Genomic DNA, 20,946 nt, shown 5'->3' with positions numbered 1-20,946 from the left:
AAAGAGTAGAATATAAATGAACATTGGACTTCACACTTTACCCGCAGTAAGGAGAGTGGGTGTCTTGAGTGGAAGGTGGTGAGGAGGGGAGGAGGGGGAGTCCCCCTCCATAAACACGTTGGCTGATTGCCCTTCAAGGGGTTCTTGCCTCTGTTTTGCCTTTTGTCGAGCACTAACAGTGATTATTCACTTGAGGGCCCTATTTACTAAAAGCCAATCAAGAGAGGATTTTTTATTTAAAGCTTTCCTTTACTGCAGTGATTCATATTCTTGGTTCTTTCGGTAAAGTAATAGGTTTAACCCTTTTAACTGGCACAAAAAAAACTGACACCTTTATTCAAGGCATCGTGTCTGCAATAGCCGCAACACAAGCAGTCAAAATGCAAACAAAAAGAGACAACTCTGATAATAATATTGGCACCGTCCTTGAATTTGATTGGTCCACACCCGAGACGGCTTTCTTTAGAGCCCAGTCTCCACTGGTGTTGGACCCAGAAGACGTGTCAATTTTTTTGTGCCAGTTAAAAGGGTTAAACCTATTGCTATATCTTGTTACTGGCAAAGGAGGTCTCATAATCTTCTTTGGTTCTTACGGTAAAGTCATGTAGAATGAGAATAAAATAATAAATTGATAAAATAAAATAACACAATAATATTATTACTATTTATCATTTTACGTGAGAATATTATTCTGTTATTTTATTTTATTTTATCAATTTATTATTTTATTCTCATTCTACGTGGTGACTTTACTGAAAGAACCAAAGAAGATGAATCCTTGCAGTCACGAAAGCTTTAAATCGAGGTCTCATAATGTAAATCTTTCGGTAAAGTCACGTTGAAGGGAAACAATAAAATAATAAAAAATATATCTAAAACAATAACATTATCGCGACGTTTCGACTGCAACACAAGCAATCATCATCAGGTGTGAAAACCTCACCTGATGATGATTGTTTTATATATCTTTTATTATTTTATTGTTTCCCTTCAACGTGACTTTACCGAAAGAACCAAGAATACAAGAGAGGATTAATTCTGCCTCCGTTTGAAGATGCTTCCGAAATGACTCAATGGCATTATCATCATCATCGTAAAAATCGCCTGCCACTAGCTGGCTCCCTCCCGCCTTATCTGGATGATATTTTTCTACAAAAATTGTGGACCTCAGCCCATGTTGCCACCGTTGAAAAAAGGCGGCCTTCGTGAGGAGGTTTTGTTCTTTTTGAAGTTGGAAATTACCTGTTGGTCCATGGCCTGGATGAGAGGAGTCGTATTGGGGGGGGCGGGAACTTCACAGTGATGGAGGAAGAGAGAGCCTACGCGTAAACTGGGTCATCCGCCTTTGCCTCGGTCGCCCTGGTTACGCGTCTCGGTTGCCCTGGTTACGCGTCTCGGTCGCCCTGGTTACGTGTCTCGGTCGCCCTGGTTACGCGTCTCGGTCGCCCTGGTTACGTGTCTCGGTCGCCCTGGTTACGCGTCTCGGTCGCCCTGGTTACGCGTCTCGGTCGCCCTGGTTACGCATCTCGGTCGCCCTGGTTACGCGTCTCGGTCGCCCTGGTTACGCGTCTCGGTCGCCCTGGATACGCGTCTCGGTCGCCCTGGTTACGCGTCTCGGTCGCCCTGGTTACGCGTCTCGGTCGCCCTGGTTACACGTCTCGGTCGCCCTGGTTACGCGTCTCGGTCGCCCTGGTTACGCGTCTCGGTCGCCCTGGTTACGCGTCTCGGTCGCCCTGGCTACGCGTCTCGGTCGCCCTGGTTACGCATCTCGGTCGCCCTGGTTACGCGTCTCGGTCGCCCTGGTTACGCGTCTCGGCCCAAACCAGTTCTTTCCGGTTGTTCGACCTCCGATTTTTTGTTCGATGTCCGGGGCAAAAAAATGTTCGAGTTCTGGGGCATTCGATCTCCGAGGTACCACTGTATATAAGTACCACACACGCACCACGTACACACACACTCACACACACACGTACACACACACGTACACACACGGACCACGTACGCACACGCACCACGTACGCACGGCACGCCACGTACACACACACACGTACACACACACATACACACACACGTACACACACACGTACACACAGCACGCCACGTACACACACACACACACGTACACACAGCACGCCACATACGCACACACAGACATACTTGACACTCACAAAGACAAAGATCCCCCGTGTAGCCCTAACAGACTGTAGGGGCAAGTGCTGTTAGCGAGCACCTATGAAGGCTGGAACGGCACACGAGGGGGTGGGTGACCAGCACCACGCCCGGCCGCCTTTGTCTCCCCAGTGGCGATGTTTACCGTACCAGGTAACTCATTTCAGGCTGAGTCGACCTAGGGGAGGCCCAGAACCGTTTCAGATAATCGTCACCGGTGTGGGCCGTGAGTGGGAATCAAACTCGGGTCACCGGGTTCATAGCGCAGCGTAGCGCTAACCGCTACACTACCGCTCCCCACACACACACACACTGACACACACACAGTGACACACACACAGTGACACACACACAATGACACACACACAGTGACACAGTGACACACACACACATACACACACGTGACACACACACACATGACACACACACACACGTGACACACACGCATGTGACACACACACACACGTGACACACACACAGTGACACACACACACGTGACACACACACACACACGTGACACACACACGTGACACACACACACGTGACACACACACAGTGACACATACTGTGACACACAGTGACACACACAGTGACACACACACACACGTGACACACACACACACACACAGTGACACACACACACAGTGACGCACACACACGTGACACACGCACACACACACGTGACACACACATACAGTGACACACACACACACACGTGACACACACACACACGTGACACACACACAGTGACACACACGTGACACACACACACGTGACACACACACACGACACACACACGTGACACACACACACATACAGTGACACACACACACGTGACACACACACACACAGTGACACACAAACGTGACATACACACACACGTGACACACACACACGTGACACACACACGTGACACACACACACACGTGACACACAGACACGTGACATACACACACACGTGACACACACACACTTGACATACACACACACACGTGACACACACACACACGTGACACACCGACACACGTGACACACAAACACACGTGACATACACACACACACACGTGACATACACACACACGTGACACACACACACACACGTGACATACACACGCTACACTGCCCCACAGCAACGTTCCAGAGTGGAGTCACGAACTTTGGCGGTGGTGGTGGTGGTGGTGGCGGTGGTGGCGGTGGTGGTGGTGGTGGGCAGGACACGGTACGCTGGCACGCGGTGACCCCACCAGATCTGCCGTGACACGCACCAGTCCCTGCACACGCACAGCAACAACAACAAAGACAAAGGTGCCCCCGATAGCCTGAAGTGGTCTGCCAGGGCAAGTGGCGAGAGGCAGCAGCAGCAGTGCCAAATGAAGGCCGGCACGGTGGCACACGAGGGGGTGGGTGGCCAGCAACCACGCACGCACACTCACACACTCACACACTTACACAGTCACTCACACACTCACACACACACTCACACTCACGCACTCACACTCACACACACTCACACACTCACACACACTCACACACTCACTTACACAGTCACTCACACACTCACACACTCACACTCTCACACTCTCACACTCACACACTCACACACACTCACACTCTCACACTCACTTACACAGTCACTCACACACTCACACGCACTCACACACTCACACACTCACACACACTCACACTCACTCACACACTCACACACACTCACACACACTCACACACTCACACACACTCACACACTCACTTACACAGTCACTCACACACTCACACACTCACACTCTCACACTCTCACACTCACACACTCACACACACTCACACTCTCACACTCACTTACACAGTCACTCACACACTCACATGCACTCACACACTCACACACTCACACACACACTCACACTCACACACACTCACACACTCACACACTCACACTCACTCACACACACACACTCACACACACTCACACACACTCACACACTCACACACACTCACACTCTCACACACTCTCACACGCACTCACACTCACACTCTCACGCACTCTCACACGCACTCACACACACACACTCACTCACACTCACACACACTCACACACTCACGCACTCACACACTCACACACACTCACACACTCACTTACACAGTCACTCACACACTCACACACTCACACACACTCACACTCTCACACTCACTTACACAGTCACTCACACACTCACACGCACACTCGCACACTCACACACTCACACACTCACACACTCACACTCACACACTCACACACACTCACAATCTCACACTCACTTACACAGTCACTCACACACTCACACGCACACTCACACACTCACACTCACACACTCACACACTCACACACACACACTCACACACTCACACACTCACACTCACACACTCACACACTCACACGCACTCACACACACACACTCACTCACACACTCACACACTTACACGCACACGCACACACTCACGCACGCACGCACTCACACACGCACGCACTCACACACTCACGCACGCACATCACACACTCACACACGCACTCACACTCACACACTCACGCACTCATGCCACACACTCACGCACGCACTCACACACTCACGCACGCACATCACACACATCACACACTCACACACGCACTCACTCACTCACGCAGGCACTCACTCACGCACTCACACACTCATGCACGCACGCACATCACACAATCACACACGCACGCACGCACTCACACACATCACACACTCACCACACACTCACGCACGCACATAACACACTCACGCACACACATCACTCACATACGCACGCATGCACTCGCATGCACTCGCACGCACTCACACACGCACACACTCACACACTCACATACACGCATGCACTCACACACTCATGCACGCACATCAAAGACTCACGCATGCACTCACATACACCACACACACAGTCACGCACGCACTCACACACGCACGCACTCACTCACACACTCACGCACGCACATCACACACTCACGCGCACACACACACTCACGCACACTCACACACACATTCACGCACGCACTCACACGTACTCGCACACAAAGGCAAAGGTCCCCCGTGCAGCCTTCAACACGCCTGCTGGGACAAGTGCTGTGAGCGAGTAGCAGAGGCTGTGAAGGCCACTGGGGAGACAAAGGCGGCCGGGCGTGGTGGTGCTGGCCACCCACCCCCTCGTGTGTGCCACGGTGCCGGTAGCCTTCACAGCTGCTGCTACTCGCTAACAGCACTTGCCCCTACAGTCTGTTACAGGCTACACGGGGGCGATATTTGTCTTTTTTTGTGTAAGCGCGTGAGTACGTGTGTGCGTGTGAGTGTGTGGGAGCGTGTGTGCGTGCGTGAGTGTGTGTGAGTGTTTGTGGGGAGCGGTAGTGTAGTGGTTAGCGCTATGCTGCGCTATGAACCTGGCGACCCGGGTTTGATTCCCGCTCACGGCCAACACCAGTGACGATTATCTGAACCGGTCCCGGGCCTCCCCTAGGTCGACTCAGCCTCAAATGAGTACCTGGTGCGGTGTGTAAATATCGCCACTAGGGAGACAAAGGCGGTCGGGCGTGGTGTTGGCCACCCACCCCCTCGTGTACCGTTCCGGCCTTCATAGGTGCTCGCTAACAGCGCTTGCCCCTACAGTCTGTTGAGGCTATACGGGGGATCTTTGTGTGTGAGTGAGTGTGAGTGAGTGAGTGTGTGAGTGAGTGTGTGAGTGTGTGTGAGTGTGTGAGTGAGTGTGAGTGAGTGTGAGTGTGTGTGAGTGTGTGCATGTGTGCGTGAATGTGTGTGTGAGTGTGCGTGAGTGTGTAGGAGCGTGTGAGTGTGTGAGTGTGTGCGTGCGTGTGTGGGAGAGTGTGTGCGTGTGTGGGAGCATGTGTGAGTGCGTGTGTGTGTGAGTGTGAGTGAGTGAGTGTGTGAGTGTGTGAGTGAGTGAGTGTGAGTGAGTGTGAGTGAGTGAGTGTGTGATTGAGTGTGTCAGTGTGTGCGTGAGTGTGTGTGAGTGTGCGTGAGTGTGTGCGTGAGTGCGTGTGTGAGTGTGCGTGCGTGAGTGTGTGCGTGAGTGCGTGTGTGAGTGTGCGTGCGTGTGTGGGTGCGTGTGTGCGTGCGTGTGAGTGTGTGCGTGAGTGTGTGTGTGCGTGAGTGTGTGTGAGTGTGTGTGTGCGTGAGTGTGTGAGTGTGTGTGAGTGTGTGTGTGCGTGAGTGTGTGAGTGTGTGTGAGTGTGTGTGTGCGTGAGTGTGTGAGTGTGTGAGTGTGTGTGAGTGTGTGAGTGAGTGTGTGAGTGAGTGAGTGTGTGAGTGTGTGTGAGTGAGTGTGTGTGTGTGTGAGTGTGTGTGTGCGTGAGTGTGTGAGTGTGTGTGAGTGTGTGTGTGCGTGAGTGTGTGAGTGTGTGAGTGTGTGTGAGTGTGTGAGTGAGTGTGTGAGTGAGTGTGTGAGTGTGTGTGAGTGAGTGTGTGAGTGTGTGAGTGAGTGTGCATGCGTGTGTGTGTGTGTGCGAATGTGCAAGTTCCGTTACTTGACATTGGACAGCCAGGATGTCCATGACTTGTGTAGCGATGGAGGAATCAACTCCAGCCGACCATCCTGCACAGCCTGGGAGACACGGGGGAGACACGGGGAGACACGGGGAGACACGGGGAGACACGGGGAGACACGGGGAGACGCGGGGAGACACGGGGGAGACGCGGGGAGACACGGGGAGACACGGGGGAGACGCGGGGAGACACGGGGAGACACGGGGGAGACACGGGGGAGACACGGGGAGACACGGGGAGACACGGGGAGACGGGGGGAGACGGGGGGAGACACGGGGAGACACGGGGGAGACACGGGGGAGACACAGGGAGACACGGGGGAGACACGGGGAGACGGGGGGAGACGGGGGGAGACGGGGGGAGACACGGGGAGACACGGGGGAGACACGGGGGAGACACGGGGAGACACGGAGGAGACACGGGGAGACACGGGGAGACACGGGGAGACACGGGGAGACGGGGGGAGACACGGGGAGACGGGGGGAGACACGGGGGAGACACGGGGAAACACGGGGGGAGACACGGGGAGACACGGGGAAACACGGGGGAGACGCGGGGAGACGCGGGGAGACACGGGGAGACGGGGGGAGACGGGGGGAGACGCGGGGGAGACACGGGGAGACGCGGGGAGACGCGGGGAGACGCGGGGAGACGTGGGGAGACACGGGGAGACGCGGGGAGACACGGGGGAGACACGGGGAGACACGGGGGGACACGGTGAGACGGGGGGAGACACGGGGGAGACACGGGGAGAGACACGGGGGAGACGCGGGGAGACGGGGGGAGACACGGGGAGACGGGGGGAGACGGGGGGAGACACGGGGAGACACGGGGGAGACACGGGGAGAGACACGGGGGAGACGCGGGGAGACGGGGGGAGACACGGGGAGACGGGGGGAGACGGGGGGAGACACGGGGAGACACGGGGGAGACACGGGGAGACGGGGGGAGACGGGGGGAGACACGGGGAGACACGGGGAGACACGGGGGAGACACGGGGAGACGGGGGGAGACGGGGGGAGACACGGGGGACAGGGGGTTGCGACGTTCACCTGCACTGTCTCACCTGTGTGGCTCTGAGGTGGCCCCCCCCCTTCTCCCCCCCTTCCCCCTCCCCCCGTGTCCCCCCCCGTGCCCCCCCCCCCGTGCCCCCCCCCCCCCACCTGTGCTGCACGCTGCCCCATGTCCTGGCAGCGCACGAACCACTGGGACTTGAGCATGGGCTCCACCACGTCTCCTGATCGACTACGGAGACACGGAGACACGGGGACACGGAGACACTGAGACACTGAGACACGGGGACAGCACACGAACCACTGGGACTTGAGCATGGGCTCCACCACGTCTCCTGATCGACTACGGAGACACGGAGACACCACGTGGGGACACTGAGACACGGAGACACGGAGACACGGAGACACTGAGACACTGAGACACTGAGACACGGGGACAGCACACGAACCACTGGGACTTGAGCATGGGCTCCACCACGTCTCCTGATCGACTACGGAGACACGGAGACACGGGGACACGGAGACACTGAGACACGGAGACACGGAGACACCGCGTGGGGACACGGAGACAGCGAGTGGGGACACAGAGACACGGGGACAGCACACGAACCACTGGGACTTGAGCATGGGCTCCACCACGTCTCCTGATCGACTACGGAGACACGGAGACACCACGTGGGGACACTGAGACACGGGGACACGGAGACACGGAGACACTGAGACACGGGGACAGCACACGAACCACTGGGACTTGAGCATGGGCTCCACCACGTCTCCTGATCGACTACGGAGACACGGAGACACGGGGACACGGAGACACGGGGACACGGAGACACCACGTGGGGACACTGAGACACGGGGACACGGAGACACAGAGACACCACGTGGGGACACGGAGACACCACGTGGGGACACTGAGACACGGGGACACGGAGACACCGCGTGGGGACACGGAGACAGCGAGTGGGGACACAGAGACACTGAGACACCGCGTGGGGACACGGAGACACTGAGACACGGGGACACCACGTGGGGACACGGAGACACGAAGACACGGAGACACGGAGACACGGAGACACAGAGACACAGAGACACAGAGACACCGCGTGGGGACACGGAGACACGGGGACAGCACACGAACCACTGGGACTTGAGCATGGGCTCCACCACGTCTCCTGATCGACTACGGAGACACGGAGACACGGAGACACTGAGACACGGAGACACGGAGACACCGCGTGGGGACACGGAGACACTGAGACACGGAGACACTGAGACACGGAGACACTGAGACACTGAGACATGGAGAGACTGAGACACGGAGACACTGAGACATGGAGACACTGAGACACTGAGACATGGAGACACTGAGACACGGAGACACTGAGACATGGAGACACCGCGTGGCGACACAGAGACACAGAGACACGGAGACACCGCGTGGGGACACGGAGACACGGAGACACGGAGACACTGAGACACTGAGACACTGAGACACGGAGACACGGAGACACGGAGACACGGAGACACTGAGACACTGAGACACTGAGACATGGAGACACTGAGACAGTGAGACATGGAGACACTGAGACACTGAGACACTGAGACACGGGGACACGGAGACACGGAGACACCGCGTGGGGACACGGAGACAGCGAGTGGGGACACAGAGACACTGAGACACCGCGTGGGGACACGGAGACACTGAGACACTGAGACACGGGGACACCACGTGGGGACACGGAGACACGAAGACACGGAGACACGGAGACACGGAGACACAGAGACACAGAGACACCGCGTGGGGACACGGAGACACGGGGACAGCACACGAACCACTGGGACTTGAGCATGGGCTCCACCACGTCTCCTGATCGACTACGGAGACACGGAGACACGGAGACACCACGTGGGGACACGGAGACACTGAGACACGGAGACACTGAGACACGGAGACACTGAGACACGGAGACACTGAGACACGGAGACACGGAGATACTGAGACACGGAGACACTGAGACACGGAGACACTGAGACACCGCGTGGGGACACGGAGACACTGAGACACGGAGACACTGAGACACGGAGACACTGAGACACGGAGACACTGAGACACGGAGACACTGAGACACGGAGACACGGGGACACGGAGACACTGAGACACGGAGACACCGAGTGGGGACACCGAGACACCGCGTGGGGACACGGAGACACGGAGACACGGAGACACTGAGACACGGAGACACTGAGACACTGAGACACGGAGACACGGGGACACAGAGACACGGAGACACGGGGACAGGGGGACGAGGTGGCGAGTCACCTGCAGATGGACAGCAGCGTGCCGTGCGGCTCGCTCCGGCGTAGCAGCCGGGCATCACCAAGTCTCTGCAGAACCTCGGCACGCGCACAGAACCGTGGCAGGCCCTGGACACCACGGGGGAGACACGGGGGAGACACGGGGAGAGACACGGGGGAGACACGGGGAGAGACACGGGGGAGACACGGGGGGACACGGGGGGACACGGGGGAGACACGGGGGAGACACGGGGCGGGGACACGGGGGAGACACGGGGGAGACACGGGGGGGGGGAGACACGGGGGGGACACGGGGGGAGACACGGGGGGAGACACGGGGGGGGGGAGACACGGGGGAGACACGGGGGAGACACGGGGGGAGACACGGGGAGAGACACAGGGGGAGAGACACGGGGGGGGGGACACAAGGGGGACACGGGGGCGGTTGTTGTTGTTTCGTCTGCGTTTGTGTTTTCTGTTGACGATGATGACGTTGATGATGAAGTTGATGATGATGATGATGACGATGTTGATGATGACGATGTTGATGATGACGATGTTGATGATGACGATGTTGATGATGACGATGTTGATGACGATGTTGATGATGACGATGTTGTTGACGATGTTGTTGACGATGTTGATGACGATGATGATGATGACGATGTTAATGATGACGATGTTGATGATGACAATGTTGATGATGACGATGTTGATGACGACGATGATGACGATGTTGATGACAATGTTGATGACGATGTTGATGACGATGTTGATGACGATGACGATGTTGTTGACGATGTTGATGACGATGTTGATGACGATGTTGTTGACGATGTTGATGACGATGTTGATGACGATGTTGATGACGATGTTGATGACGATGTTGATGACGATGTTGTTGACGATGTTGACGATGTTGTTGACGACGATGTTGATGACGACGATGTTGATGATGACGATGTTGTTGACGATGTTGACGATGTTGTTGACGACGATGTTGATGACGACGATGTTGTTGACGATGATGATGATGATGATGACGATGTTGATGACGATGATGATGATGTTGATGACGATGTTGATGACGATGATGACGATGTTGATGACGATGTTGATGACGATGATGACGATGTTGATGACGATGTTGATGATGATGACGATGTTGATGACGATGTTGATGATGACGATGTTGATGACGATGTTGATGACGATGTTGTTGACGATGTTGATGACGGTGATGACGATGTTGATGACGATGATGACGATGATGATGACGATGTTGATGACGACGATGATGACGATGTTGATGACGATGTTGTTGACGATGTTGATGACGATGTTGATGACGATGTTGTTGACGATGTTGTTGACGATGTTGATGACGATGACGATGTTGTTGACGATGTTGATGACGATGTTGATGACGATGTTGTTGACGATGTTGATGACGATGTTGATGACAATGTTGATGACGATGTTGATGACGATGACGATGTTGTTGACGATGATGATGACGATGTTGATGATGATGATGACGATGTTGTTGACGATGTTGATGACGATGTTGATGACGATGTTGATGGCGATGTTGAAGACGATGTTGATGATGACGATGTTGATGACGACGATGTTGATGTTGACGATGTTGATGACGATGTTGATGACGATGTTGATGACGATGTTGATGACGATGACGATGTTGATGACGATGTTGATGACGATGTTGTTGATGATGTTGATGACGATGTTGATGACGATGTTGATGACGATGTGGCACCTCCAGTCCAGGCCCAGCCTGTGCCCCCATGCGGCCGTCCCCGTCCATGACGCTGATGGAGGGGAGGCCGTGACGGGCGGCGATGGAGCGGTCAACCTCGTCATGGGCAGGGCTCACCTTCACCACTCCTACAACAACAACAACAACCACAACAACAACAACAACCACAACAACAACCACAACAACCACAACAACATCAACAACAACAACCACAACAACAACCACAACATCAACAACAACAACCTCGTCATGGGCAGGGCTCACCTTCACCACTCCTACAACAACAACAACAACCACAACAACCACAACAACAACAACAACAACCTCGTCATGGGCAGGGCTCACCTTCACCACTCCTACAACAACAACCACAACAACCACAACAACCACAACAACATCAACAACAACAACAACAACCACAACAACCTCGTCATGGGCAGGGCTCACCTTCACCACTCCTACAACAACAACAACCACAACAACAACAACAACAACCACAACAACAACCACAACAACAACATCAACCACAACAACAACAACATCAACCACAACAACCACAACAACATCAACAACAACCACAACAACCACAACAACCTCGTCATGGGCAGGGCTCACCTTCACCACTCCTACAACAACAACCACAACAACAACAACAACCACAACAACCACAACAACAACAACAACCTCGTCATGGGCAGGGCTCACCTTCACCACTCCTACAACAACAACAACAACCACAACAACAACAACAACCACAACAACAACCACAACAACCACAACAACATCAACAACAACAACCACAACAACAACCACAACATCAACAACAACAACCTCGTCATGGGCAGGGCTCACCTTCACCACTCCTACAACAACAACAACAACCACAACAACCACAACAACAACAACAACAACAACCTCGTCATGGGCAGGGCTCACCTTCACCACTCCTACAACAACAACCACAACAACCACAACAACCACAACAACATCAACAACAACAACAACCACAACCACAACAACCTCGTCATGGGCAGGGCTCACCTTCACCACTCCTACAACAACAACAACCACAACAACAACAACAACAACCACAACAACAACCACAACAACAACATCAACCACAACAACAACAACATCAACCACAACAACCACAACAACATCAACAACAACCACAACAACCACAACAACCTCGTCATGGGCAGGGCTCACCTTCACCACTCCTACAACAACAACCACAACAACCACAACAACCACAACAACATCAACAACAACAACATCAACAACAACCACAACAACAACCTCGTCATGGGCAGGGCTCACCTTCACCACTCCTACAACAACAACAACAACCACAACAACAACAACCACAACAACAACAACATCAACAACAACCTCGTCATGGGCAGGGCTCACCTTCACCACTCCTACAACAACAACAACAACAACCACAACAACCACAACAACCACAACAACAACAACATCAACAACCACAACAACAACATCAACATCAACCACAACAACATCAACAACAACAACAACCACAACAACCACAACAACATCAACAACATCAACAACAACCTCGTCATGGGCAGGGCTCACCTTCACCACTCCTACAACAACAACAACAACAACCACAACAACCACAACAACAACATCAACAACAACCACAACAACATCAACAACAACCACAACAACAACCTCGTCATGGGCAGGGCTCACCTTCACCTCTCCTACAACAACAACAACAACCACAACAACAACAACAACAACCACAACAACCACAACAACAACAACCACAACAACAACAACCACAACAACAACCACAACAACAACAACAACAACCTCGTCATGGGCAGGGCTCACCTTCACCACTCCTACAACAACAACAACCACAACAACAACAACCACAACAACCACAACAACATCAACAACAACCACAACAACAACAACAACCTCGTCATGGGCAGGGCTCACCTTCACCACTCCTACAACAACAACAACCACAACAACAACAACAACATCAACAACAACCACCACAACAACAACCACAACATCAACAACAACATCAACAACAACCTCGTCATGGGCAGGGCTCACCTTCACCACTCCTACAACAACAACAACAACAACCACAACAACAACCACAACAACAACCACAACATCAACAACAACAACCACAACAACAACAACCACAACAACAACCACAACATCAACAACCTCGTCATGGGCAGGGCTCACCTTCACCACTCCTACAACAACAACAACAACCACAACAACAACCACAACAACATCAACAACCTCGTCATGGGCAGGGCTCACCTTCACCACTCCTACAACAACAACAACAACAACCACAACAACAACCACAACAACATCAACAACATCCTCGTCATTGGCAGGGCTCACCTTCACCACTCCTACAACAACAACAACAACAACCACAACAACCACAACAACATCAACAACATCCTCGTCATTGGCAGGGCTCACCTTCACCACTCCTACAACAACAACAACCACAACAACCACAACAACAACCACAACAACAACCTCGTCATGGGCAGGGCTCACCTTCACCACTCCTACAACAACAACAACATCAACCACAACATCAACAACAACCACAACCACAACAACAACAACCACAACAACAACCTCGTCATGGGCAGGGCTCACCTTCACCACTCCTACAACAACAACAACCACAACATCAACAACAACCACAACAACCACATCAACAACAACCTCGTCATGGGCAGGGCTCACCTTCACCACTCCTACAACAACAACAACATCAACCACAACATCAACAACAACCACAACAACAACAACCACAACAACAACAACATCAACAACATCAACAACAACCTCGTCATGGGCAGGGCTCACCTTCACCACTCCTACAACAACAACAACCACAACAACAACCACAACAACAACAACCACAACAACCTCGTCATGGGCAGGGCTCACCTTCACCACTCCTACAACAACAACAACAACAACATCAACCACAACATCAACAACAACCACAACAACCACAACAACAACAACCACAACAACAACCTCGTCATGGGCAGGGCTCACCTTCACCACTCCTACAACAACAACAACAACCACAACAACCACAACAACATCAACAACATCCTCGTCATGGGCAGGGCTCACCTTCACCACTCCTACAACAACAACAACCACAACAACAACAACATCAACAACAACCACAACATCAACAACAACAACCATAACAACAACAACCTCGTCATGGGCAGGGCTCACCTTCACCACTCCTACAACAACAACAACATCAACCACAACATCAACAACAACCACAACAACCACAACAACAACCACAACAACAACAACAACCACAACAACCTCGTCATGGGCAGGGCTCACCTTCACCACTCCTACAACAACAACAACAACCACAACATCAACATCAACAACAACCACAACAACCACAACAACAACAACCACAACAACAACCTCGTCATGGGCAGGGCTCACCTTCACCACTCCTACAACAACAACAACCACAACAACAACAACCACAACAACAACAACATCAACCACAACAACATCAACAACAACAACCACAACAACATCAACCACAACAACATCGTCATGGGCAGGGCTCACCTTCACCACTCCTACAACAACAACAACCACAACAACAACATCAACAACAACAACAACCACAACCACAACAACAACCACAACAACATCAACAACAACAACCTCGTCATGGGCAGGGCTCACCTTCACCACTCCTACAACAACAACAACCACAACAACAACCACAACAGCAACAACCACAACAACCACAATAACAACAACAACATCAACAACAACCACAACAACAACAACAACCACAACAACAACATCAACAACAACAACAACCTCGTCATGGGCAGGGCTCACCTTCACGACTCCTACAACAATAACCACAACAACAACATCAACAACAACCACAACAACAACCACAACAACATCAACAACAACCACAACAACCACAACAACAACATCAACAACCACAATAACAACATCAACAACCACAACAACATCAACCACAACAACCTCGTCATGGGCAGGGTTCACCTTCACCACTCCTACAACAACAACCACAACAACAACCACAACAACATCAACAACATCAACAACATCAACAACAACATCAACAACAACCACAACAACAACAACCACAACGACCTCGTCATGGGCAGGGCTGACCTTCACCACTCCTACAACCACAACCACAACAACAACAACCACAACAACATCAACAACAACCACAACAACAACCACAACAACAACCACAACAACCACAACAACATCAACAACAACCACAACAACAACCACAACAACAACCTCGTCATGGGCAGGGCTCACCTTCACCACTCCTACAACAACAACAACCACAACAACAACCACAACAACAACCACAACAACAACCACAACAACCACAACAACCTCGTCATGGGCAGGGCTCACCTTCACCACTCCTACAACAACAACAACCACAACAACAACCACAACAACAACCACAACAACAACCACAACAACCACAACAACAACCACAACAACCTCGTCATGGGCAGGGCTCACCTTCACCACTCCTACAACAACCACAACAACAACAACAACAACAATTGTTGTGGTTGATACTGTGGTTGTTGTGGTTGTTGCTGTAGTGCTGTGGTTGTCGTTGTTGCTGCTGTAGTTGCTGTGGTTGTTGTGGTTGTTGCGGTTGTTGTGGTGGTTGTTGCAGTTGTTGTGGTGGTTGTTTTCGTTGTTGTGGTGGTTGTTTTCGTTGTTGCGGTAGTTGTGGTTGTTGTTGCTGTAGTTGTGGTAGTAGTTGTGGTTGTTGCTGTAGTAGTTGTGGTTGTTGTTGCTGTAGTTGTGGTTGTTGTTGCTGTAGTTGCGGTAGTAGTTGTGGTTGTTGCTGTAGTAGTTGTGGTTGTTGTTGCTGTAGTTGCGGTAGTAGTTGTGGTTGTTGCTGTAGTAGTTGTGGTTGTTGTTGCTGTAGTTGTGGTTGTTGTTGCTGTAGTTGTGGTTGTTGCTATAGTTGTGGTCGTAGTTGTTGTTGTTGCAGTAGTAGTTGTGGTTGTTGCTGTAGTTGTGGTAGTAGTTGTTGTTGCTGTAGTAGTTGTGGTTGTTGCTGTGGTTGTTGTTGTAGTTGTGGTTGTAGTTGTGGTGGTTGGAGTTGTGGTTGTGTTGTAGTTGTGGTTGTAGTTGTGGTTGTAGTTGTGGTGGTTGTGGTTGTTGTGGCTGTAGTTGTGGTTGTAGTGGATGTAGTGGCTGTAGTTGTGGTTGTAGTTGTCGTTGCAGTTGTGGTTGTTGTAGTTGTGGCTGTAGTTGTGGTTGTAGTTGTGGTAGTAGTTGTGGTTGTAGTTGTGGTGGTTGTAGTTGTGGTTGTTGTGGTTGTAGTTGTGGCTGTAGTTGTGGTTGTAGTGGATGTAGTGGCTGTAGTTGTAGTTGTCGTTGCAGTTGTAGTTGTTGTAGTTGTGGTTGTAGTTGTGGTTGTTGTCGTTGTGGTTGTTGTAGTTGTGGCTGCAGTTGTGGTTGTAGTTGTGGTTGTTGTGGCTGTAGTTGTGGTTGTAGTTGTGGTAGTAGTAGTTGTTGTTGTGGCTGTAGTTGTGGTTGTAGTTGTGGTAGTAGTTGTGGTTGTGGTTGCTGTGGCTGTAGTTGTGGTTGTAGTTTTGGTAGTAGTTGTGGTTGTTGTGGCTGTAGTTGTGGTAGTAGTTGTGGTTGTTGTAGTTGTGGTAGTAGTTGTGGTTGTTGTGGCTATAGTTGTGGTTGCTGTAGTTGTTGTTGTTGTAGTAGTTGTGGTAGTAGTTGTGGTAGTAGTTGTGGTTGTTGTAGTTGTGGTAGTAGTTGTGGTTGTAGTTGTGGTAGTAGTTGTGGTTGTTGTGGCTGTAGTTGTTGTTGTTGTTGTAGTTGTTGTAGTTGTTGTTGTTGCCACCTGTTGCTAGGTCCGGGTCCACGCTGCCATCGGCGATGACCGGCAGCAGGCGGCCATCCAGCGGGTGCAGCACGCTGCTACCCACCAAGTGCTGCACAACAACAACAACCACAACAACAACAACAACAATAACAACAATCACAACAACAACAACCACAACAACAACAACAATAACAACAACAATCTCAACAACAACAACCACAACAACAACCACAACAATAACGCTGTGTAGTGCCAACCACGTGCTGCAGTTACCCACAACAACAACAACAACCACAACCGTAACCACAACAACCACAACAACAACGCTGCTGCCAACCACGTGCTGCACAACAACAACAACAACAACCACCACGCTGCTGCCAACCACGTGCTGCACAACAACAACAACCACAACAACAACCACAACAACCACGCTGCTGCCAACCACGTGCTGCACAACAACAACAACAACAACCACAACAACAACAACCACAACAACCACGCTGCTCCCCACCAGGTGCTGCACTCACCCACACCAACCAGAACTACAGCAACAACCACAACAGCAACAACCACAACAACTACATCAACCACAACAACTACAACCACAGCCATTACAATAACTACAACCAAAACCACAAACGGAACAACCACCACAACTACAATACCACAACGACCACCACTAAAACAACCAAAACCACCACAGCAACCATAACCACCACAACAAAAACTACAAAAACCACAACAACCAAAACCACAAAGACCACAACAACCACCACAACAACCACCACAACAACGATTGTTGCTGTGTTTATGCTACATGTATGTATAGTGAACTTCTTAGGCACCCTACGTAGCCAAACGTAGCTAATCGGAGGTGCCGGGGGAAGAACAACAAACTAAACAACAACAACACGCAGTTGTAAACACATCACTTTTCAATTTAGTATAGTGGTGTAGTAGTGTATAGTGTAGTGTATAGTGTAGTGTATAGTGTAGTGTAGTGTGTAGTGTGTAGTGTAGTGTATAGTAGTGTGGTGTATAGTAGTGTAAAGTAGTGTAGTGTATAGTGTAGTGTATAGTGTAGTGTATAGTGTGGTGTGTAGTGTATAGTGTAGTGTATAATATAGTGTAGTGTATAGTGTAGTGTGTAGTGTAGTGTATAGTAGTGTAGTGTATAGTATAGTGTATAGTGTAGTGTTTAGTAGTGTAGTGTATAGTGTAGTGTGTAGTGTAGTGTACAGTGTAGTATATAGTGTAGTGTATAGTATAGTGTAGTGTATAGTATAGTGTATAGTGTAGTGTATAGTATAGTGTATAGTGTAGTGTATAGTAGTGTAGTATATAGTAGTGTATAGTGTAATGTATAGTAGTGTAGTGTATAGTAGTTTCGTGTATAGTAGTGTAGTGTATAGTAGTGTAGTGTATAGTAGTGTGGTGTATAGTGTAGTGTACAGTGTAGGGTTTTGTAGTATAGTGTATCACAGTGTAGTGTACAGTGTAGTGTATTGTAGTGTATCACAGTATAGTGTATAGTGTAGTGTATTGTAGTATAGTGTATCACAATGTAGTGTACAGTGTAGTGTATTGTAGTGTATCACAATGTAGTGTACAGTGTAGCGTATTGTAGTGTAGTGTATCACAGTGTAGTGTACAGTGTAGTGTATTGTAGTATAGTGTATCACAGTGTAGTGTACAGTGTAGTGTATTGTAGTGTAGTGTATCACAGTGTAGTGTACAGTGTAGTGTGGTGTAGTATATCAGTTTAGTGTACAGTGTAGTGTGTTGTAGTATAGTGTATCACAATGTAGTGTACAGTGTAGTGTGTCACAGTGTAGTGTACAATGTAGCGTATTGTAGTGTAGTGTATCACAGTGTAGTGTACAGTGTAACGTGTTGTAGTATAGTGTATCACAGTGTAGTGTACAGTGTAACGTTTTGTAGTGTAGTGTATCACAGTGTAGTGTACAGTGTAGTGTGGTGTATCACAGTGTAGTGTACAGTGTAGTGTGTAGTGTAGTGTATCACAGTGTAGTGTACAGTGTAGTGTATTGTAGTATAGTGTATCACAGTGTAGTGTAGTATAGTGTATCACAGTGTAGTGTACAGTGTAGCGTATTGTAGTATAGTGTATCACAGTGTAGTATACAGTGTAGCGTATTGTAGTATAGTGTATCACAGTGTAGTGTATAGTGTAGTGTATTGTAGTATAGTGTATCACAGTGTAGTGTATAGTGTAATGTATTGTAGTATAGTATATCACAGTGTAGTGTACAGTGTAGGGTATTGTAGTATAGTATATCACAGTGTAGTGTATTGTAGTGTATCACAGTGTAGTGTAGTGTAGCGTATTGTAGTATATTGTATCAGTGTAGTGTACAGTGTAGCGTATTGTAGTATAGTGTAACATAGTGTAGTGTACAGTGTAGTGTGTTGTAGTGTATCACAGTGTAGTGTACAGTGTAGTGTATTGTAGTATAGTGTATCACAGTGTAGTATAGAGTGTAGTGTATCACAGTGTAGTGTACAGTGTAGTGTACAGTGTAGCGTGTTGTAGTATAGTGTATCAGTGTAGTGTACAGTGTAGCGTATTGTAGTATAGTGTATCACAGTGTAGTGTACAGTGTAGCGTATTGTAGTATAGTGTATCACAGTGTAGTGTACAGTGTAGTGTGTCACAGTGTAGTGTACAGTGTAGTGTATTGTAGTATAGTGTATCACAGTGAAGTGTACAGTGTAGTGTGTTGTAGTATAGTGTATCACAGTGAAGTGTACAGTGTAGTGTATTGTAGTGTAGTGTATCACAGTATAGTGTACAGTGTAGTGAATTGTAGTATAGTGTATCACAGTGCAGTGTACAGTGTAAGGTATTGTAGTATAGTGTATCACAGTGTAGTGTATAGTGTAGTGTATTGTAGTATAGTGTATCACAGTGTAGTGTATAGTGTAGTGTATTGTAGTATAGTATATCACAGTATAGTGTATAGTGCAGTGTATTGTAGTATAGTGTATCACAGTGTAGTGTACAGTGTAGCGTATTGTAGTATAGTGTATCACAGTGTAGTGTACAGTGTAGTGTGTCACAGTGTAGTGTACAGTGTAGTGTATTGTAGCATAGTGTATCACAGTGTAGTGTAGTATAGTGTATCACAGTGTAGTATACAGTGTAGCGTATTGTAGTATAGTGTATCACAG

At 50.1% G+C, this 20,946-nt stretch overlaps 2 protein-coding genes across 3 annotated transcripts in view; one reads left to right on the top strand and one right to left on the bottom strand.

Annotated features, from left to right (window-relative positions):
- The window catches only part of LOC116958207 (calmodulin-regulated spectrin-associated protein 1), a 296,794-nt gene that overhangs the window by 156,854 nt on the left and 118,994 nt on the right, over positions 1-20,946 (top strand). The window lies entirely within an intron of this gene.
- Positions 1-20,946, bottom strand: part of LOC142907070 (valine--tRNA ligase, mitochondrial-like) — a 62,697-nt gene that overhangs the window by 28,149 nt on the left and 13,602 nt on the right. Inside the window, exons 2-7 of the mRNA XM_076056054.1 lie at positions 17,770-17,860; positions 11,805-11,932; positions 10,050-10,153; positions 7,877-7,958; positions 6,695-6,771; positions 3,326-3,440 (exon numbers count right to left, since the gene is read on the bottom strand). Coding sequence (XP_075912169.1) covers positions 3,326-3,440; positions 6,695-6,771; positions 7,877-7,958; positions 10,050-10,153; positions 11,805-11,932; positions 17,770-17,860 — 597 coding nt within the window. The remainder of the gene's footprint in view (positions 1-3,325; positions 3,441-6,694; positions 6,772-7,876; positions 7,959-10,049; positions 10,154-11,804; positions 11,933-17,769; positions 17,861-20,946) is intronic.

This window comes from Petromyzon marinus, chromosome 74, assembly GCF_048934315.1.
Source record: "Petromyzon marinus isolate PM22_M1 ecotype Great Lakes invasive population chromosome 74, UKy_Petmar_22M1.pri1.0, whole genome shotgun sequence".
NCBI classification, from domain to species: Eukaryota; Metazoa; Chordata; class Hyperoartia; order Petromyzontiformes; family Petromyzontidae; genus Petromyzon; species Petromyzon marinus.
Note: the sequence above shows the minus strand (reverse complement) of the source record. Positions and strands in the feature narration are given on the sequence as shown.